Source organism: Ranitomeya imitator, chromosome 5 (genome assembly GCF_032444005.1).
Source record: "Ranitomeya imitator isolate aRanImi1 chromosome 5, aRanImi1.pri, whole genome shotgun sequence".
Classification (NCBI taxonomy): domain Eukaryota; kingdom Metazoa; phylum Chordata; class Amphibia; order Anura; family Dendrobatidae; genus Ranitomeya; species Ranitomeya imitator.
The window spans coordinates 351514521-351538161 of record NC_091286.1 but is presented as its reverse complement, the minus strand read 5'-3'; the positions used below and the strand labels follow the sequence as shown (position 1 = coordinate 351538161).

The 23641-nt window shown below is 44.6% G+C and overlaps 1 protein-coding gene across 2 annotated transcripts in view; it reads right to left on the bottom strand.

Annotated features, from left to right (window-relative positions):
* Nucleotides 1-23641, bottom strand: part of PHIP (pleckstrin homology domain interacting protein) — a 298049-nt gene that overhangs the window by 92162 nt on the left and 182246 nt on the right. For both annotated transcript variants that reach the window (XM_069726464.1, XM_069726465.1), the window contains exons 20-23: nt 22777-22900; nt 20067-20216; nt 19652-19746; nt 9919-10144 (exon numbers count right to left, since the gene is read on the bottom strand). In XM_069726464.1, coding sequence (XP_069582565.1) covers nt 9919-10144; nt 19652-19746; nt 20067-20216; nt 22777-22900 — 595 coding nt within the window. The remainder of the gene's footprint in view (nt 1-9918; nt 10145-19651; nt 19747-20066; nt 20217-22776; nt 22901-23641) is intronic.

Here is a 23641-nt window from a genome sequence, read left to right as displayed (position 1 = left end):
GTGAAGCAAGAAGACCCGGAGTTGTAGCCCCCACCTTTCCCTTGCTAAACGCTGACGGCACTTATTATCAGCCACTGCCAGCACCAGTCCCTGCTATGCTTAGTATTGCTAGTGGTTATGAGTATCCACCCCCTCCTACTTTAGTTACCCGATTCAGAAACATCCCCCATGGCCTTCTATAGACAAATAGCAGCGAATCGAGAGATTTATTCCACTCCCCGGAGAGATCTGTTACACTTACTCCAGGTGAAGGCTGGAGAGGGGTATTTTCCAATTATTGAGGGTGGCATGATGTATAATGTGAACGGGGGAACCTATGAGAGTGATCTTGATTTCTGTAATGCTTTAAAGGTTTGGGCACAAGATAGACTAGCGGACCAAGCTACCTCCCTCACAAATGTCACACAGGACAAGGGGGAGACTGCCGAGAAGTTCTATGGGTGTCTTATGGTAGTATTTAAAGATTTGGGGTTTTCACTGTATAATAAAGCCCATTCACACCTTTTTGCAGTAGCTTTGATGTCCGGCCTTAAATCTGAATTGAAAGAGGCAATAATGTCAATGAGACCCGATACTGAGACTTCCATTCTGGACGACGCATTGAATAAAAAAAAAAAAAAGTAGTGCAAAGTTTTCAGAAGAACTTAACCCGCTCTGCATCAACAGTGAGATCAAGGGTTAAATCAGTAGCTGCAGCGATTTCTGCTCCAATCTCAGCCCCCCCCTCACAGCTGCAAGGACGCAGCTCCATTCCTTATCAGTGGCCCAGACTCCAGCTCCTGCCCTCCTCCCACCTTTCACAAATCCAGTCCCATACTCCAATATCCATTTTAACCCTATGTCTGGGAATCTCCCTCGCCATGTTAATTCTCAGATCAAGAGCTTGTTTTAATTAGAGTAGATGGCAGACCCAATAAATATACTCTCACAAAACCCATCCCTGTGGGACCTTTCCCTGAAGTTACTGCTCAGTTCGTAATCTCTCCCTCATGTTCGGTAAATTTACTGGGGGCAGATTTATTATCACAGTTCCGCTCCAGAATATAATTCCAAGATGATGGTCAGATGGTATTTACGTTATATAACCCCTATGCAGATGAACATAATGAGATCTGTATCTTACACGCCCTTTCCACGGTTATGATGGCCCTTATAGGCCCAGATCCACCCCCAATAATGCCTGTAGAACCAGTAAAAGTGTTTCTCAAACCTGGTGCCCCTTTTCCCAAAGTCCATCAGTACCCTTTGAAACATGATCAGGAGCGGGGCCTCAAGGGTCAAATACAAACGTTACTCGATAATGGTGCCCTGGTACCCTGTGTTTCTCCATGTAACACGCCCTTGTTTCCCTTTAAGAAAAAGACCCCACCCGGCCAACCCCCTGTGTACTGGCTGGTACAAGACCTTAATGTAGCTACTGTTCTAGAAACTCCGGTGCCTAATCCACATACTCTCTTGTCCCAGATATCTCAGGATGCTGCTTGGTTCACAGTTATCGACCTCGCCAATGCCTTCTTCAGCATTCCATTACACCCAGATTGCCAGTTTCTGTTTGCATTCACTTATCAGGGACGACAATTGACGTGGACAGTTATGCCACAAGGGGCCCAAAACAGTCCCAATCAGTTTTGCAAAAAAATATGGGCGAGTGTTTTTAACTCTGGCAGTTAAATCATCCTTATGTCACGCTGCTTCAGTATGTGGGTAATCTTTTGTTGTGTGCACAGACAGAGCAGGAAGCCATTGTTGCCACTGTTAGCCTTCTCAAGTATCTGGCAGATCTGAACTGTCGGGTTTCGGCCTCGAGACTTCGGTTCTGCCTTGGTCAAGTGATATTTTTGAGTCACTGTCTCCTTCAGGGTGCCAGACACCTCACAGAAGAAAGAAAAATAGCCGTCAGCTCCCTTCCTTTCCCAAAAGATGAGACTGCACTCCAGCGTTTTCTTGGACTATGTATTTATTGTGGTCAGTGAATACCGGACACATCCTGCATAATGCAACTCCTCTACAATGCCCTGAAAGACTGTTCAAGATATGATGATTTTGGCAGATTCCACACCGAATACGCTGTTACTACGGAAGATAATGTAGTGCACGGAGCTGCACTCCCTCCCTCCCTGTCAGGACAAGAAGCAAAACTTCAGGATCTGTCTACTGCATGTGTTCTGGCCAAAGACAGGCGGGCTAATATATACACGGACTCACAGTATGCATTTGGTATTGCTCATGATTTTGGAGCCTTATGGGCCAATCGAGGGTTTATTACTACTGCCGGGACTCCAGTGGAGAATGCTGAAGCTGTTAAAACCCTCATGGACTCAATCAAATTACCTACTCAGGTGGCCATTATCAAAATAATGGAGCACGGTACTATGGAACAGTCCACAGACTGTTGGTAACACCTTTGCGGATATGCAAGCAAAAGCTGCTGCTCTCCTACCCGTTGAACCGCCCATACCAGCTATGGTGACCACACGCTCTCAGCGTAAACAGCTACAAGAAACACTGACTCTACAGGAACCTGATGATCTATGCCAGACTGAGGTTTTCTGCCGGACCCCGCGAGACCGCTTAATGACGATGCAGAGAATGTCTCCAAAGGAAGAAGTGAAGCAGTGGAAGGCTGATGAAGCATGTATGGACAATGGTCTCTGGAAAAAGGACCAACTTGTGTGTCTCCCTAAGCGGATGTACCCTGCTATTGCCACGTGGGCACATGGGCCCACATATCGAGGAAAAAAAAAAAACCAGGCCCTTGCCCTGGTACAAAGATTCTACTGGGCTCCAGGTATTTCTACAGTCCTGACAGCACTCAACCGTATATGTAATATCTGTCAGACCTGCAATCCCGGTCAACTTCAACGTGTACCCCCGAAGCACCTTGCTAAGCCCGACTATCCTTTCCAAAGGCTCCAGGTGGACCACATCACGTTGCCTAAGTCTGGAAGGTATGAATATTGTCTGGTGGTTGTCGACATGTTCTCCAATTGGCCGGAAGCATTCCCTGTTACCAACATGACTGCAAAGACCACAGCAAAGAAACTGGTGATGGAAGTTATATGCAGATATGGTGTTCCAGAAGTTGATGAAAGTGACCAAGGCCCGGCCTTTTCTTCTCATGTGTATCAGGAGGTTCTGACAATGCTTGGATCCACTGTAGCCCTCCATACTCCGTACCATCCACAATCTAGTGGGAAAGTTAAGAGGCTGAACGGCACACTGAAGGGACAATTGACCAAAATGATGCAGGAGACTACGGCTCCATGGCCAGGGCTCTTATATATTCGTACTACCCCTATTGCAAAACATGGCCTGTCCCCATATGAGATATTGTTTGGTGCTAGGCCCTCAGTTACAAATTTCCAGCCTCAGTAGTTATCAGAAGAAACTGACCGTGCTGTTCAATATGTTATTCAGCTTAGTAAAAATGTTGCTAACACCCATGTTTTAGTTTCTTCTTCCCTTCCAGATTCAGCAGAAACCGATATTTGTCACAATTTGAAGCCTGGTGATTTTATGGTCGTGAAAAGCTATGTCAGAAAACACGGACTAGAACCCTTGTATGACGGTCCCTACCAAGTCCTCCTCATTACTCCTATGTCAGTAAAGCTGGAAGGAAGGCCGACGTGGATCCACGTATCGCACTGCAAGCTGGTCAAACAGACTAGTAGCAAATAAGGGGACATAATGTTTTAGTTTTTCGTATTTCCATTTAATAATATTGGTAACCGCATGGGACAGCCTAAATTCTCCAATATCCTTGAATAATAAGTTTGTACAATATCATGAAAGATTAGTAGTACAGATGGGTATAGCCAATAAAATTGTCAGTTCTACTTCCATTTACCCTATGATTACACAAATGTGGGATAAATTGGTTAGGGCCACAGACTATCCAGATGATCAAATTTGGGATATATTGGATATACTTAATACTACTGTTGCTGTCCAAAACTAACTTATCATAGTCACTAATCAACACACTGTAGTACTGGACTACTTAACAGCAGCACAGGGTGGTATGTGTCAGATTATTGGACCCGCATGCTGTCATTACACAGATCCCAATAGTACAATTAAGTTAAAGTTGGAAGACATTCAAAGACTTAGAGATCAATATGATAAAGACAATGACTGTAATAAGGACAGTTGGTGGGCAGACACCTTCTCCTTTCTTAATCCAGCCAATTGGTTTGAGGGACTTGCGGCTGGATAGCTGGAATCTTGCAAAGTTTGTTACACATCGCTGCCTTTATCGTTGTTATGTATGTAATACTAAAACTTGTTCTTTGGTGTAGTTCTGTATGTATTAGGAAATTCTGCACTAAGACAACTAATGATGAAACCAAAAGCGTTGCCACCTCTGCTCTTCTCTACACCGATTTCACAAAGTCTGATGAAGATGTTGAAGCCAAGCGCATGGCTATCTTCAAAAGATCTCCACCACCGTTATCAACAATTGTTATTCATAAATTCTAGTATACAGGGGGGACGGGTACGCCGCAACAGCCATGGCTGGTAACATGGCACCAGTCATGTGAAGACCAGTACCCCTCGAGCTTATAGCTTGGGATAGTACCTCTGATGCTGGACATTAATTAACAAAATTTATCTAGGGGGAATGTGAAGGAACAAATTATGAAAGATTCTCCATTTTGTGCTTTGACTCCATTTTGTTGTTGGTTAAAGATAAATTCTGTTATTTACTTAGGTAGAAGGTTACAGCTGCTATGAAATAACTCTGTCCTGTTTCTCACGAAGATAACATTTTGTTATTCAGCTAGTCTATGGTTCATAATTGGTATAAAGACCTTGAGTATTCTAACTCGAGTGAGCCAGATAAGAGACTCGTGGGTGTATCGCTATACAAGACTGAGGCATCTGTTAAATATCTTTATGGCAAAAAGACACGACCCTATCTGTAGTTTCCATTTTTCCTGTATCCTCATGGGTTAAGTTTTTCCTGTATTTTTATAGGTTAAGAACTGTGAGCGTATTCTTATGCTGATTGGTTGAAGTATAATTTCTATGACTATGAAAACTCATACACAATAAACGGGGGCCCAGAGATCTGCTCGATCCCCCACACAGAGGCACGAGTCTCCGTCTGGTCATTTTCAGTTGCCGGCAACACCCTTTAGATTAATTTGGAAATCACTGAGTCAACCGTGAAGATCACTTTAGATCCTCCCTCAACACTCTCTCGTGGTTATATCCAACAATGACATAATATGCTCCTTCAGCCTAGAAGGCCCTGGCAAAAAGAAATATGTGATTATGTAGTGTCATAGAACTATTCCCTCCCAAACTCTATGAATAAAGACTGCGCACAAAGAGAAAACTGATTTCCTCTCATTAACAACTTGGCAAAACTGGTCAATTACCCCACAACTTTCCTTCCTCTGGACTATTGCTGAGTATTATTCTATAAAAATTGACAAATTCCAGTGTTACTGACTTACCGTATATACTTGAGTATAAGCCGAGGCACCCAATTTTGCCACAGAAAACTGGGTAAACTTATTGACTCGGGTATAAGCCAGGTATGTATTGTCCCCTCATCCCTATCCTGGTATGCATGGCTCCCCGATCCCTGTCATTGTATGCATGGCTCCCCAGTCCCTGTCATTGTATGCATGACTCCCCAGTCCCTGTCATTGTATGCATGACTCCCCGGTCCTTGTCCTTCTATGCATGGCTCCCTGATCCAGTCCTGGTATGCATGGCTCCTTATCCCCCATCCTACTCACCCTCCAGCGTGCCCTCGCAGCATCTCAGTGGTCCAGACGCCTTCGCAGCATCTCTATGGTTCCGGCTTCCTGAAGCTCTTCCTGTGTTGAGCGATCACGTGGCGCAGCTCATTAAGGTAATGAATATGCGCTCTACGCCTATGGAAGTGGATATGTGTGCATATTCATTAGCTTAATGAGCAGCACCACGTGATTGCACACTGGAAGCCGGAACCATCGAGATGCTGCGAAGGCGCTGGGACTACAGAAATGCTGCGAAGGCGCTGGGACCACAGAGATGCTGCGATTACACGCCGGTGGGTGAGTAGGATATCTTCTGGAAGCCGGCAGCTGTCACTGTGCGCTGCTATAACAGAGATGAATATTCATTTCTCCTTAGCAGCAGGCACAGTTACAGCCGCAGTTGCCGGCTTCTGCGTCCTGTGACCCGCTGCTCCCCCGTCGGATTTCTGGACAATTGACTCGTGTATAAGCCAGGGAGGGGGGGGGGGGGGGGGGGGGACTGGAATTTTCAAAACAAATTAAAAAAAACACTCGGCTTATACACGAGTAGATACGGTACATACTCTGTATGTTGCTTCCTTGTGTATTATCTTGATATTATGGCACCTAATGAGCATCATCCTTCAGCTTCATGGTTTACCATGGATAACACTATGTAAAGTATTTGCCTGAGTATTATAAAGCTCAGTCCCGCATTACCAGGCACAGCCACTACAAAATGTATGGATGGCGCTGTGCCTAGTAAACAATGAAGGGCATGCAACCCCCTCCCATCCTACAGTGATAGCTCAGACAAGCATGCATGTGTTCTAATTGCAGAAGCCTTTAGTGGCGGCCTCTCTGCCACAGAAACATAAGGAATGTGTCATCAGAAAATTATCTATTTGCTATGTTAAGTATTTTTCTTTTTTTTATTCACCATCTTAAGAAAAAAAGCTGAAATCTTGGCATTTTCACTGTAGACAGTAACCCTAATATTAGACTCGGCAGTCATCTCATTATCATTACAGGCAGGAAAATCATAATACTCTACACACAGCGGATAAGACAGGATCCAACAAGAACAATAGATGGTGGTCACAGCTCAACGCCTCTGCCTCCATGAAGACAATCCTACAAAATGTTATGGGGCAGAGCCCCTCCCTCTGTTGCTTTTTCATGAATGATCATGTGCAAGAAATTTCCTTTTTTTTTTTTTTTTTTTTCTTTTTAATTCACCCCTGGAGTGGTGCAGAAAATACAAGTCCCCTGTCTTATACTCACCTTACAGCATTTTCATCTGTTTTTGCAGCCGCTCCAGTCAGTTTGTGATCTGCCGACTGCTCCAGTGTTTCATGGAGAGAGCCGTAGGTCATTAATCAATGTAAGTCCATGACAGCCTCGTTCTGGCTCTCTATAGACTTGCATTGAGAGCTTGTGACGTAGCTTCTGACTTCCTGCCATTAAGAAGCTGAGCTCACAAGCTGGCTTTGCAGGACTAGAGCAAAACAAAAAAAAAGTGAAGACGCTGGAGGGCGAGTATATTGTATATGACAGGGGACTTGCAGCAACACTGGAAAAAGAAATCCAGCTGGAGTGATGCTTTAAAGAGAATCTGTCAGCAGGTTTTTGCTATGTAAGCCAAGATCGCATGCTGTAGGGATAAAACACAGACTTCCTCACTATCAAGCTCAGTGCTTTGGTTTGCTTACAATGACTGCTTTAGCACCAGGAGCTTATTATTGCTGTAGCTAGCTGGTGGTGTGAGCCTTGTTCCCAAAAGTCTCCTGTGACAAGAGCCTCACAGTCTATAGATATTGTATATGGAGAACGTGGTGTGGGCGGGGTTACCTTACTCAGCTCTGCTTCATTGCTAAATCTAAAAACTCTTGGCACAACTGCTGCACCCAGCAAACTAAGTGATAAATCGCTGGATTCATCTTCTCTTTGGCTACATCAGGCTGCTCTCAGATGAGGTAGAAAAAAAACCTGCTGACAGATTCTATTTAAGGAAAAAATATATATAAGAAAACATATGCATCACTGTTTTTTGTTATTTAATAATTGTACAGGTGAGGCATTTATTAAATTCTACAACGAAATGGCATATAGAGAGAGAGAGAAAGAGAGAGAGTTCAACTTTTGAATGTCGCAATTTAAAAAAGCACTCCAAATCAAAATGTTTATCCTTTTAATATATTGCAGTCAAACTATTTTAAACCACTATGTACTTACAATTGCTCATTTTGCCTTTCTACCCAGTTAATTCTTCACTTTTCCATTAGGTCGATGTCATCACAAGATTAACAGACTAGCTAACCTGTTCTCAGCTCTATGTGGAAACAGGAAGTTTTTCCCTCCATGAGTCATCATTAGAACTACACTTCTACATCACTGCAAAGTCCCTGGCAGGTATGAGGAGGGGAGCAGCTGGGTCAGGAGTTCAAGAGGGCACATGACTCATGCTGGGAAAAGACCTCCTGTCTGTCCCTAGATAAAAGAAGAATTTACTGTGTAGAAAGGCAAAATGAGCAATTGTAACTACAGAATGATATATAACATCATGATTGCAATATATTAAGGAGAGAAAAACTGATGGGAGTGCCCTCTTTAAGCGGTTGTTGCAACTTATTTCTTCAGGAGCACATCACTCACCAGCCCCATGGCTTTGTGACTGATAGCACGGCGCCCTCCTGATTATTGACAGTCTCAAAATGTTCACTTTACCATGGTGCAAGCAGAGGCAGCTTTGCTTCTGCAGCATCGGAGGAGCACTTAAGGTGATTTGGGTAGCTGCAGAGCAGCACTTGCAAACTATATAGTAAAGCGCTTGCAAACACTATACTCCTTTCCTAGGGCATTTGCTACCACATATAAACTGCAGAGGTGGCGGGTAAATCAGGCTATGAGAAGTAAACTATAGGTTAAGAATCTCTCAGTTTTTGAGTGCAAAGTTGTTTGTTTTCATAAACATTTTGCAATTTTACCCAATTAGCAAGATTAGACAACTCCTTTATCATAATGTACTGAAATAAGCCATTGTTGGTCAGATTTCAAATTCAGATTGCTCACGAAGTACAAATGACCTGGTATCTTTATTCCGTAGGTTAGTAAAATAACAAAATTGAATTTTTTTTTATTATTATTATTGCTTTACTGCTTTTAAACAAACTTAGGGAAAAAATTTATTTGTGTTTCTAATGTTTTGAGATGCATAATCTTTGTTTTTGGGAGGCAAAGTGACCAAAACTCCGCCATTCTGGCATTTTTATACATATTATTTTATTCTATTGACTTTAATCTATAAATTAAATGGCAGTAATCTGACAAGTTACCGGTGGGTGTCGGCTGTAGAACTGGTTCCCAATATCTGACATAAATATACTTGTCAGGTAGAGGTTAAAACCAGACCTGGGCATAGCGTGGACCTGGTGCCGTATCCAGCCCTATGGCTGTTCCAGTCCGCCCTTTAGACAGACAGCCAAAGGCCTGAAACAGTGGCCTACAGGACGCACTCTGCCCTCCCCCGCTGTCACTGCCAACTTCATCCTCGGGATTCAGACTGCAGTGAATACACTGGTGGAGCATGGGGTCGCCAACCACTTCTGTCACCAGTCAGCGTGTTGACAGCAGTGGCGTTTAAGTGATTTCATCATGTCAGCTGTGCACTGCAGAGAGTTAGTGCATGGGAGAGAGCAGAAACAGAACGCTGGGGGAACAGGAGCGAGGTGAGTATGTAGTGCTTTTTTTTTCATGTGTATGGAATGTTTGGCTGTATATATGGGAGACCATGAGGGGCTCACACTGTATATAAGGGAGGCCATGTGGGGCTTACGCTGTATATATGGAAGGCCATGTGGGGGCACACTATTTTAGGGGCTATGCAGAGGCGATGTATTTCAGGGGCTATGTGGGGGTTCATAGTGTATAGGAGGCTGTATGGGGGCTCATACTGTATATAAGGGGATGTGAGCATACATCATTCAGCTTAATATCAAGCAATACAATATAAAAATATTATACTATATTAATATTTAGCAGAATTTCTATTGGTTCGGCACTGCACAAAAGGCACGGCTTTTCATGTGGCCGCTCAGGAAAATTAATTGCCGACCTCTGGGTTAAACCCTATGAATTGTTAATTAGAAACTATTGGTAGACTATTTTTTGAGAAACCGAATCTAACCTTTTTCTTTCTTTCTTTTGGTTTCTTTTTCGTAGGAGAGACATCTTTTTCTTCAGCTCCTTTCTTCCTCTCTTTCTTACTTTGCCTCTGCTTGAACTTTTCATTGCTGTCTTCATCCTCAGAGCTGCTTTCTGCTTTCTTATTTTTAAGTTTGGGAGTTTTCTTTGGCGGCTGCAAATTTATTCCTGCATCAGCAGTCCAGTCTGAATAATCACTTGAATAGTCACTGAGAAGAGTAAAGTAGTTCAATATTATTACCGTATTGTTGATCTACAGCTAAAATGTATATGCATGTTTAACCCCTTACCGGCATCGGACGTACTATACCTTCCGATGCCGGCTCCCCTGCTTTGATGCAGGGCTCCGCGGTGAGCCCGCACCAAAGCCGGGACATGTCAGCTGTTTTGAACAGCTGACATGTGCCCGTAATAGGCGCGGGCAGAATCGCGATCTGCCCGCACCTATTAACTAGTTAAATGCCGCTGTCAAACGCAGACAGCGGCATTTAACTACCGCTTCCGGCCGGGCGGCCGGAAATGACGTCATCGCCGACCCCCGTCACATGATCGGGGGTCGGCGATGCTTGTGAATGGTAACCATAGAGGTCCTTGAGACCTCTATGGTTACTGATTGCCCGTCGCTGTGAGCGCCACCCTGTGGTCGGCGCTCACAGCACACGTGCAATTCTGCTACATAGCAGCGATCAGCAGATCGCTGCTATGTAGCAGAGCCGATCGTGCTATGCCTGCTTCTAGCCTCTCATGGAAGCTATTGAAGCATGGCAAAAGTTAAAAAAAAAAGTTTAAAAAAATGTGAAAAAAATAAAAAAAACATAAAAGTTTAAATCACCCCCCTTTCGCCCCAATCAAAATAAATCAATAAAAAAAATATCAAATCTACGCATATTTGGTATCGCCGCGCTCAGAATCGCCCGATCTATCAATTAAAAAAAAGTATTAACCTGATCGCTAAACAGCGTAGCGGGAAAAAAATTCGAAACGCCAGAATTACGTTTTTTTGGTCGCCGCGACATTGCATTAAAATGCAATAACGGGCGATCAAAAGAACGTATCTGCACCGAAATGCTATCATTAAAAACGTCATCTCGGCACGCAAAAAATAAGCCCTCAACCGACCCCAGATGATGAAAAATGGAGACGCTACGAGTATCGGAAAATGGCGCAATTTTATTTTTTTTTTTTAGCAAAGTTTGGAATTTTTTTTCACCACTTAGATAAAAAATAACCTAGTCATGTTTGGTGTCTATGAACTCGTACTGACCTGGAGAATCATAATGGCAGGTCATTTTTAGCATTTAGTGAACCTAGCAAAAAACCCAAACAAAAAACCAATGTGGGATTGCACTTTTTTTGCAATTTCACCGCACTTGGAATTTTTTTCCCGTTTTTCAGTACACGACATGCTAAAACCAATGATGTCGTTCAAAAGTACAACTCGTCCCGCAAAAAATAAGCCCTCACATGGCCAAATTGACGGAAAAATGAAAAGTTATGGCTCTGGGAAGGAGGGGAGCGAAAAACGAACACGGAAAAACGAAAAATCCCCCGGTCATGAAGGGGTTAAGCAAATGTTAAAGGAAAATAATGTTTTTTGGTACTCGGCGTAGATTTTTTTCTTGGGGGATACAGGTAAATATGGGTGTATGCTGCTGACACTAGGCAAAAAAAAAAAGTTAGCTCCTCCTCAGCAGTGTACACTGACTGGCACAAAGCTCATCGGTTAGTGAAAAAAGCAGTAGGAGACGCAAAAACAAATAACTATATACAAACACAACCAAGGCCCACAGGCCCAACAAACAATGGGTGGGTGCTGTGTCCCCCAATGAAGGCTCTAAGAGATTTTACGGTGAGTACCAAAAATCCTTCTTTATTGCCTCATTGGCGGACACATGGGACGTTCTTAAGCAGTCCCAAGGGAGGGAACAGACTATCGTGCTCAAATCAGGTCAGACGACTGGCAACTGCTGCTTACAACACCTTCCCTACCTAGGCCAGCATCAGTCGAGGCATAGATATCTACATTATAGAATCTTGCAAAATTATGATTATGAAGAGATTACCAGGTGGCGTCCTTGAAAAATCTGTGTTTTGGAGGCAGAGTCTTGGTGGAATGAGCCCTTACTCCCTGTAACTTGATAAGCCTCAAATATAGTTGAACAAATCCAGTGGGAGATAGACTTGGAGGCAGGGAGCCCCTTACGATGACCCACAGGAATGTCAAGCAAGGTACCCGAACGCCTGAAGGGTGAAGTCCTTCAGAGGTAGAGACGTAAGACTCGGACTAGGTTCAGCTTGTGGAGAGACCTCTCCAGGGGATAGACCGGGAACGGGCAGAAGGAAGGACAATATTATTGTTGATGTGGAATGGGAAGACTACCTAAGGAAGGAAGGAATGAATGAGTGAATGAAGGAACTGGTCCAGAGACCACCTTGTCCTGGAGTGAGACAAGGAAAGGAGAGCAGCAAGAGAGCTGCCAATTCTGAGACCAGTCTGATAGAAATACTTGCAACCAAAAAGGCCTCCTTACAGGAGAGAATGGGTTCGAAGGGGGGATCCCTGAAGAACGTTCACGACTAGGTCAAAGTCCCACCGGGAATATGATATGGTGGTGCTAGGCAAGCAACACCCTGAATGAAGGTCTTAATCTGGAGACAAAAAGCCAAATTACACAAACTTATTTGAAAACGCGGGCAACTGACCCTTGAGAGTACTAAGGATCAAACCAGACTCCAGCCTTGATTGTAAAAACGCCAGGATGGAAAAAAGGAAAAAGTAATGTGTGATGTGTGACTATCCTCACACCAGCAAAAAAAAAGGCCTTTCCAGGTCCGGTGATAATGGGTGAGGACGAAGGTTTTTTTTTTGCCCCGATCATGGTCTGTATGACCTGGGACAATCTCAGGATTGTGGCCGCAACAGCCATTTCATTAAATTGAGAGACCGAGAATTCTGGTGGAAGAGGGGACCCAGATGGACTAGGTTTGGAAGTTTCCAAGGTACAACCGCGAGTAGGTTGACTAACTGTCAAGAAGGAAAGTGCACCTTTTGAGAATCAACAAGGTAGAAGAGCTGAAAATGATGAAAATACTTTCCACCTATGGAAGATGGGCAGCTGAGGCACATCACTGGTTAAATTGGATGAAAGTTCTTTTAGCTGCCGGTCCATCTGATGACTCTGGGCCGCGCTACATGCACCACCTGAAAACCCAACTTTTCTGCTATTTGACTAACTCTGCATACAAGGCCACGGAAAGGACAAGAAACGAAGGACCTTGTGATTCATCGGTGCCTACTATCAGATAGATGTCGGCTGTGCCCCACCTTTGACAAATCTGAATTCATGAGACCTCTGACATGACGGACTTGCTGCGTGTCCCACCCTGGTGGTTCATGTATGCCACGGAATTGTTGGATTGAATGAACTGGTTGGTCGGCTAGAAGGTCGTGCCTGTGGAGAAGAAAGGTAGATGGATTTTATTTCCAGAAGGTTGATGGGAAGGTAGGTTTCCCAAGGGTGCCAGCGACACTGGACTGTGTGATGAAGGTAGACAGCCTCCCATATGAGAAGAATTGCGTTCATTGTGACAACTAGCCAGTGAAGGTGAAGGAATGATCTCCCCTGCCGAATGGAGGGGGAGTGACTAACATGCCAGAGTATGGGGCGATCCAGAGACTTGATCCTTTTGTCCCAAGCTGACAAAAGGGCCAGTTGGAGGGGCCAGGTATGGAACTGAGCAAAAGGGGTGAATACCATCACAGCAATCATCTTCTCTTGGAGACTCATGCAGAGTCGAAGAGAGCGTGGAGATGGGGACAAAGAGCAAGAATCCCCTGATGGAGTGCAAAAATCTTTTGCTCTTGAAAAGCATCTTTTCAGTGAGCAGTATTGAACAGCAAGCCTAGGAAAACTAGGTGCTGGGCCAGGATCAGAGATGATTTTTCTGTGTTGACTACCCATACTACATGTGTAAGAATGTCTAGAGTGACCTGAAAACTATTGAATAGATGGGCCCTTGACCATGTAGTCATCCAGGTAGAGTAATAACTACAATCCCCTTGGAACGAAGAATGGCCATGACAGCCACCATAAACTTTGTGAACAATCTGGGAGTAGAGGCAGGCGAGCCCGAAGGGGAGAGCTGGGAACTGATAGCATTCCCCTGGACCGTAAAAGCAGAGAAACCTCTGATGTGCCAAGCACACCGGGATGTGGAAATAGGTATCCTGGATGTCCACCAAGCAGAGGAACGCCTCCGGTTCCATAGAGACAATTACCGAGCGGAGGGATTCCATTCAGAAAGGACAAGGTGGCATCCGCCGGTAGCCTGAGATCCAGGATTGGACAAAGAGAACTGTCCTTCTTTGGTACCACAAAAATATTGGAATAGAAACCCGAGAAGCGTTCCGTAGAGGGAACAGGTGCGATGACCCCTGCCTAGAGAGCTGATGGCTTAGAAGAAACCGGGGACCTGAGATGTGATCCTTTGAGGGTGTGACATGAAAATACTTCTGCATGGAAGAAAAGAGAATTCTATCTTATAGTTTGTGGCGACAATCTCCCTGACCCAGGCTTTGTCGATTACGGAGAGCTACGTGTCCCAGAAGAAGACTGCCACTCACCCCGAGAGGATTCCAAGGTCGGTGTGACCCGTCATGCCAAAGAGTATAAATTTTAATCGAGCACTAAAGGGTTTGGCAGAGCAGGCCTTAGGGCTCAATGATAGGGTGGGCTTGAAGGACAGTTTCCTTCTTTCTCGCGGGGCTGTAGACTGATCTTGCTGGGAGGAGGTCCTAGAGGAAAAGAAATGACGAAAGGAACAAAACTGAAGAGAAAGTCTGGTGAATGGATGTTTAGGCTCAGGCTGAGGAAGAGATACTCTTACCAGTGGTGGCGTCAGAGATGAGCTGATCCAGTTAGCCCCAAAAAGTAGTGATCCCTGAAAGGAAAGATTGGTAAGGGACTTTTGGATGCAGAGTTCATATTCCTGGCCATGAGCCAGAGGATTCTGCATATGGCTACAACATTGCTGTTAACACTGGCAGAACAGCCGTTATGGGCAACTGGTCCACAAGATCGGCCAATTGGTCTGGTGATGCCGCTGATAAAATGCCCTGCCGAAGGAGCTTTGCTAAGGTGAACACAGACTTGACTACCCATGTGGAAGTGAAGGCGGGAAACAGGCGCCAGCAGCTTCAAAAGCAGACTTGGCAAGTGCTTCGATCTGTTAGTGGAGTCCATTAGGAAGGAGCCATCAGGAAGGGACAGGACAGTCCCAGCAAAGAGTTGTGAGACTGACGGGTCCACGGCCAGGGATTTTGTGCATTTGATGAAGAGATCAGGACCAAAAGGATATAAGATATCCAACTGCCTTCTACCTGGAAAGCGCATTGTTGGGTGCTACCACTTTTTTTTTTTTTTTTTTAATATTCCCTCAAACTCCTTGTGATTGAAAAACACCCATGAAGGGCATTTTGCCTTTTTGATGAGACGGTGATCAAGGGCAGGACACTTCTCCTCCTTAATATTGAGGGTCTGATTAATGGCAGGTATGAGGCTGTAGACCAAATCGTGGAGTTTGGACCATGACTGGATCAGAACTTGACTGGGAATCAAGGTCAGACCCTGGAGCTACATCAGGGGAGAGATATCCTGGAGGATGTAGAGGGAGAAGGGGAACCAGATGAGGAACTGGAGTGTGTCTGCTTCTTGGACCTTATCCTTGCCCAGCTATGCTGAGGGTGATAGATGGGTGCCTGTGATTCATTTGGAGGAATGATTGGAGTGGTGGCGGTTGACCGGTTAGGTAATAAATAGCAACAGCCACTCTGGGGGAGGATGTGCGCTCTCATTCCAGGCGGCGGGGGACTCCTGTGAGGCTTGAATTGTGGAAGTGGTGCAATCTTTGCAGAAGGCTGAGGCCTGACCTGTTGGCCACTTCATTTTACAGAGGGCACAGGCATAGTGGATAATAGTGGGGAGAAGGGATGGAAGCAAAGCTCCTTCCTTAGGTTTGGGCTTTTTCAGAGGCCTGAGGGTGGCTGCACAGAAGGGCTGAGCCTAGAAAGAAGGCACAGCTTGTACCCTTGTCCTGGGAGCAGAATCTCCGCCTGGGAAGGTCTGTGTACCTGTTGAAGAAAAGGCAGGTCCCCGCAGGAAAAACAACTTGAAGCTACAGTTGGAGCTGCAAAATCACTGGGCTGGAAAGGATAGGGAAGGGCTTAGACCCAGGGGCACTGAAGAAAATACAAGTGCTCCCGTAGGAGGGAAAGTGCAAGCGAGGACTCTTGTGCACTGATTGGCTGGTGTGCACCAGGAAGGGGGAGTAAACAGGGCGCCGCTGTAGAGTGATGAGCCAAGCGCACCCATAGGCCGGAAAGTGCATGTATGAGCCCTTAAGCGCTGATTGGCTGGCACGCACAAGGGATAGCCTGAGAAGCCAGGGATTAAATTTTTCTCAAATGTCGAAGTGTAGGAAAGAGTGTGCGATAAAAGGGTAAATAGCTGGAGCATCCATAGTCCCTGTAGATGGCTCCCCACCGCCTTAAAGAGTAATTGTGGAGAAGAAGGGAGGTACGGTACTAGTCTGGTTTGAGGTCCTGACTCACTCTCCTCAATCCAGAGGACAGCAACAGGAGCCCCCAGGTGAGGAAGGGGGTTCAATGGAAAAGAACTGGGCATCCTCCTTCCCACAGCGTTGTGAACCAGACGTAAGTCAGAAGTCAGTGTCAACCCTGAGAAGGGGAGGGCCCATTGAGGAATGACCACAGTCTTCCTCCCGACACTGCTCCGAGGAGAGGTCTGGGTGGGGAAACGGCAACGCACCATTACCACGAGCCACCCTGAGACACACTTGAAGTGTTAGGGGGTAAGTCCTGCTTCGCAGACAAGTGAGGGTACGATGTGGATCACACAGTGTTCTCTTGGTCGCATATTTTGGAAAAACAGAGTGAAACATTACAACCCGATACCCCTGAAGAGAAGAATCTGAAAAATAAAGCAAAAAGGTTAACAACTAGTGATGAGCGAACGTACTCGTATAACTTGATATCCGAGTATCTTGGGCGTGCTCTAATATGTTAAGAGTCCCTGTGGCTGCATGTTTTGCGGCTGTTAGACAGCCGCAACACAAGCAGGAATTGCCTAATAAACAGGCATTCCCGGCATGTTGTAGTGGAAGTCTAACAATCACACAGACTTGACATATTATTCGAGCACGCCCAAGATACTCCGATAACACTCCAACATGCTCGGATAATACGAGTTCTGAGCAGGTTCGCTCATCACTGTTACTAACACAAACAAGGTGACCTAAGGAGAAAAAGACAGACCTGGGATCAGATCCAGGTCTGCCTCCTACTGCCACCAAGCTAAAACTGAGAAGCTTTGTGCCAGTCGGTGGGTTTACCCAGCTGAGTAGGAGATAAACCTATCTACTATATAATTGACTAAGGGTCACTTCCGTCTTTCTGTCTGTCCTTCTGTCTTTCTGTCACGGATATTCATTGGTCGCGGCCTTTGTCTATCATGGAATCCAAGTCGCTGATTGGACGTGGCAAAACACACATGACCATTGCCATGACCAATCAGCGACGGGCGCAGTCCGGCAGCAACATGGCCACTCCTTCCTCCCCGCAGTCAGTGCCCACTCCGTACTGCCCTCCAGTCAGCCCTCACACAGGGTTATTGCCAGCGTTACTGATGTAACGCACTCCGGTTACGCAGCTATTAACCCTGTGTGACCAACTTTTTACTATTGATGATGCGTATGCAGCATCAATAGTAAAAAGATCTACTGTTACAAATAATAATAATAAAAAAAAAACGTTATTCTCACCGTCCGACGTGTCATCCTGTCCTCGGCAGTGCAAGCGGCAGGTTCCGGTGCTCAGGATGCTATGCGAGAAGGACCTTCCATGACGTCACGGTCATGTGACCGCGACGTCATCACAGGTCCTGCGCTCATACCAAACCTGGGACCGGAAGCTGCCGTGTGCACCGCACACAGGCGAGAGGACTACAAGGGGCCCTTCAGAAGGTATGTTTATTTTTTTATTTTTTAACCTGTTACATACGTGGCTGGGCAATATACTACGTGGCTCTGTGCAGTATACTACGTGGCTCTGTGCAGTATACTACGTGGCTCTGTGCAGTATACTACGTGGCTCTGTGCAGTATACTACGTGGCTCTGTGCAGTATACTACGTGGCTCTGTGCAGTATACTACGTGGCTCTGTGCAGTATACTACGTGACTGGGCAATATACTACGTGACTGGGCAATATACTACGTGACTGGGCAATATACTACATGACTGTGCTGTATACTAAGCAGCTGGGCAATATACTACGCAGCTGGGCAATATACTACGCAGCTGGGCAATATACTACGCAGCTGGGCAATATACTATGTGGACATGCATATTCTAGAATACCCGATGCGTTAGAATCGGGCCACCATCTAGTTTATGGGTTCGGAAACTTCTTTAAAAGGTTTTCTTCTGGTAACTGCCCCTTTTATTTAAAATAAGCTCTTGAGCTGTAGGTATAGAAAAGCTCACTTGCATATCAGAAAATTGTGGATTTATCTGGTATAAGACCTCAGATATTAAGGTATCATTTTACTCATCTTTCTATGACCTATATGCCCACACAGACAGCTTTGGAGGGTTAATCCTACTGACAGATTCCCTTTAACCCTTTCACCACCGGGCCATTTTTCGTTTTTAGCTCCCCTTCTTCCCAGAGCTATAACGATTATATTTTTCTGTCAATATGGCCATGTAAGGGCTTGTTTTATGCGAGACGAGTTCTACTTTTGGACATTGATTTTACCATATAATGCACTGGAAAACTGGAAAAGAAATCCAAGTTTACATTGCAAAGAAAAAGTGCAATTCCACAATTATTTTTTGTTTGTTTTTCCCCCCCATGCTCACTAAAACTGACCTGCCATTGTGATTATGACTTTGCAGACACCAAACATGTATAGGTTCATTTTTTATTTAACCGCTTAGTGACAGAGTTAATTTTGACTTTATTGAACAGGATACATTTCGGAAACCTGACCTGTGACACTTTAACCACTTTCAGACATCTGACGTAATAGTACACCAATGTCGGACTCCCCCTGTTTGGTGCGGGCTCCGGCACTCGGCCCTTTAAAAATATTTTAAAAGGTTGCAAAAGTTCCAATTACCCCACTTTCGCCCCAAATAAAACAATTTTTTTTAAAATGCACATATTTGGTACTGCCAAGTACAGAATAGCCTGATCTAACAATACAAAAAAAAATAATTAACGGCTAAATGGTGTGACGAGAAAAAAAAATTCAAAACCTCAGAATTACCTTTTTTTTGGGTTGCAGATCTAGCCAGTGAATTTGTAAAAACAGCATTTTAAGCAATACATTGCAGGAATAAGTGTTTTTGCCCCTATAGTATGGTGCTCATTGACCACATAGCAAAAACCTGCTGACAGATTCCCTTTAAATCGGTGGCTATGTAAATTTTGTCCCCCCCCAAAAGCGGGTAAAAAAAAAAAACACCGAGAAAACGTTTACATCTGGACTCAACCTACTCCCAAATTACTTAGTTTAAAACTCAAGGCAACACAAATTTACAATACTTAAAAAAAAAAAAAAAACCTTTTCCTTCAAATATCACAGGATGTTGGCAAAACAGAAGCGCTGCGTTTAAATCCTAAGATTCCGTTACCTTGAACTACTGTCATCACTATTCCAGTTAGGCTTGTCTTCATCTTCAGATGTTGCTGCACTTGCTGCCACAGCCTCACTTTCAACGTCTGCTTCCTAGTTTGAAAAAAAAATAAAATCACAAATGACTAGTGTGAGAAATCAGCAGTTTGAATTCTGCAAGTTGTGATCTTTTCAAGTGTATTGTCTCCACCCTTATACAACAGACATTTTTCTGCCTGTCACCACTGGATTATGCAGATTTGGGCTAACAGATTGTATTTACATAGCCTAATCCGGGATTGTATAAATGTCCTATAGTAGACAGTACAGAAAGTCCGTACCATACTCCGAACAGCAGAGAACCACTCATGAGGGTTAAGTAATTGCATGGTACAAAATGTATTAGAGCATCCACTGATCTACTGAAATCTTACATCTGATGAGCCATTTTCATTTTCTAGATCTTCTGAAGGCCCAGCTTGGTCTTCTAAAGTTGCCCTTGTTCGATAGTTGTGCTGGCCGGCTTGTTGCTGCCTTCTTGCATCTCCAGGTTCCAATAACAGCTCATGAGAATGGTTCTGCAGCTAATTAAAACAACCCAATAGAAAGTGGTGTGTGAGAAACATTACCGTACATAATACTGAACAGGCAGGTGCCCTACAGATTATTTCACTGCAGCTTTTGTACATTCCCATTTATAATATGGAGTTTAATGGGAACCTGACAGCATCCCCATGTCCCTAAAACTGCCCTGTCTCTATTCTACCCTTTATATTGGTGTAAACAAGTCCCTTTTCGTCGTTTCATTCTGATTACTTTTTCCTAAAAATAATTATTTTAATTTAGCCAGGGACATACAAATTATCAGGTGACTAGTCAAGAATTATCGATCCACTAATCATTTCTCTCCCGTGAGCATGCGTAACATTAATTGCAAGAGCAACGTCACCACCAACTTTTTGCAAATCTAGCAGATACATGCGAGGTTCAGCCTCCCTGGCAGTAAGCAATGGAGACCGATGTGAGGTATATACCCGACTTGAATGAAACCACAGCATAACACATTGCAGCATGCCAGGATACATTATTTTCATAGCTATTTATTTTTAAATAAACGGTGTTTAGTACATATTTGTAGAAGGTAGGAGGTATTGCCATTTTATTGTAACCAATTACAAATTCAGCGAATACAATATGCATTGAAAATGAAACAAGGATAGGCAGGTGATTTGACTGCTATTTATTCAAGTGGTGTACAGTCAAGTATTTCATCGTATCCCTCAATAATGAAAATACTGCATGTATATTGCCACAGGATTTACACTGCTCAAAAAAATAAAGGGAACACTTAAACCGCAGAATATAACTCCAAGTAAATCAAACTTCTGTGAAATGAAACTGTCCACTTAGGAAGCAACACTGTTTGACAATCAATTTCACATGCTGTTGTGCAAATGGAATAGACAACAGATGGAAATTATTGGCAATTATCAAGACACACTCAATAAAGGAGTGGTTCTACAGGTGGGGACCACAGACCACATCTCAGTACCAATGCTTTCTGGCTGATGTTTTGGTCACTTTTGTATGTTGGTCGTGCTTTCACACTCGTGGTAGCATGACACAGACTCTACAACTCACACAAGTGGCTCAGGTAGTGCAGCTCATCCAGGATGGCACATCAATGCGAGTTGTGGCAAGAAGGTTTGCTGTGTGTCAGCGTAGTGTCCAGAGGCTGGAGGCACTACCAGGAGACAGGCCAGTACACCAGGAGACATGGAGGGGGCAGTAGGAACGCAACAAAGCAGCAGCAGAACCGCTACCGCAGCCTTTGTGCAAGGAGGAATAGGAGGAGCACTGCCATAGCCCAGCAAAATGACCTCCAACAGGCCACAAATGTGCATATGTCTGCACAAACGGTTAGAAACCGACTCCATGAGGACGGCCTGAGTGCCCGACGTCCACAGATGGGGGTTGTGCTCACAGCCCAACACCGTGCAGGATACTAGGCATTTGCCACAGAACACTAGGATTGGCAAATTCGCCACTGGCATCTGTGAAGAGCACAGGGTGAAAGAAAGTTCACACTGAGCACATGAGACAGACGTGAGAGTCTGGAGACGATGGAGAGTGGTGGAGAGCGATCTGCTGCCTGCAACATCCTTCAGCATGACCGGTTTCACAGTGGGTCAGTAATGGTGTGGGGTGGCCTTTTTTTATTTGAAGGGCCGCACAGCCCTCCATGTGCTCGCCAGAGGTAGCCTGACTGTCATTAGGTACCGAGAGGAGATCCTCAGACCCCTTGTGAGACCATATGCTGGTGCGGTTAGCCCTGGGTTCCTCCTAATGCAGGACAATGCCAGACCTCATGTGGCTGGAGCGTGTCAGCAATTCCTGCAAGATGAAGGCATTGAAGCTATGGACTGGCCCGCCCATCCCCCAGACCTGAATCTGATTTAACACATCTGGGACATCATGTCTCGCACAATCCACCAACGTCATGTTGCACCACAGACTGTCCAGGAGTTGGCAGATGCTTTAGTCCAGGTCTTCGAGGAGATCTCTCAAGATACCATCTGCGGCCTCATCAGGAGCATGCCCAGGCATTGTAGGGAGGGCATACAGGCACATGGAGGCTACACACACTACTGAACATCATTTCCTTGTCTTGAGGCATTCCACTGAACTTGGATCAGCCTGTAACTTCATTTTCCACTTTGATTTTGAGCATCATTCACGACTCCAGACCTCTGTGGGATATTAGTTGTGATTTACGTTGATCATTTTTAGGTTTTATTGCTCTCAACACATTCCACTATATAATGAATTAAGATTTACAACTGGAATGTTTCATTCAGTGATATCTAGGATTGGGATTTTAGTGTACCCTTTATTTTTTTGAGCAGTGTATTTTGTGTCCTATATGCAAATAAATGCTACATTTGTAGCACCTGCAGATGATATATAGATGTCACATCTCAAATAGAATACATTTCTACTCCTCAGGACTTGTTGGCGGGTCATGTGCTGCAAAAAGCCATTTGAAAAATGAAAAGATAGTCACCTACTAAAGAGAACATACAATACCAAAGTGCGCCTCCGATCTATTACTTTGTGCTCTCTTAAAAGTCTGGAGTAACTCACCTTTGTGCAAGAGACAGCTTTATTTTCTCGGGCAGTGTGGTTTGAAAGAGATCTCCTTTTCTCTTCTGCTTTGTAAAGATGTATTTCCTCCTCTCCTTTTGCTGTTCTCCATTCCTCCTGTTTGCTAAGGACATAATAAACAAATTATCAATGTAATTCTCCCAGCTAGTTTTGCATTGAACGGATACATATTTACAGCAGCACTCCCATCTAACATTTTATCCTCTTAATATATTGCAGCCATTATATTATATAGCACTGTGCACGTACAATTACTCATTTTGCCTTTCTACCCAGCTAATTCTCTTCTCCTTTAGATTTATGACATGATGTGATTAAAAACTGACTAGATGAATGCTTCTAAGCTCTATGTAGGAATGGGAGGTCAATTTTCTATGTTCGAGCATCAGTCACAGCAAAAGTCAATGTCAGGGGGTAAGGGGAGTACCTGGGTCAGGAGTAATAATCTTTATTTTATAATAATCTTTATTTTTATATAGCGCTAACATATTACGCAGCGCTTTACAGTTTGCACACATCATCGCTGTCCCCGATGGGGCTCACAATCTAAATTCCCTATCAGTATGTCTTTGGAATGTGGGAGGAAACCGGAGGGCCCGGAGGAAACCCACGCAAACACGGAGAGAACATACAAACTCTTTGCAGATGTTGTCCAAGGTGGGATTAGAACCCAGGACCCCAGCGCTGCAAGGCTGCTGTGCTAACCACTGCGCCACCGTGCTGAGATGAACTAATCGGGTCCCTGCTTATTCAGCAGGCTACAGCGCTTACCGAATAAGCTACAGAGGGAACACATGCATAGAGAGCCCAACACACAGGCTCTGTGACTGTCACACAACTGCGA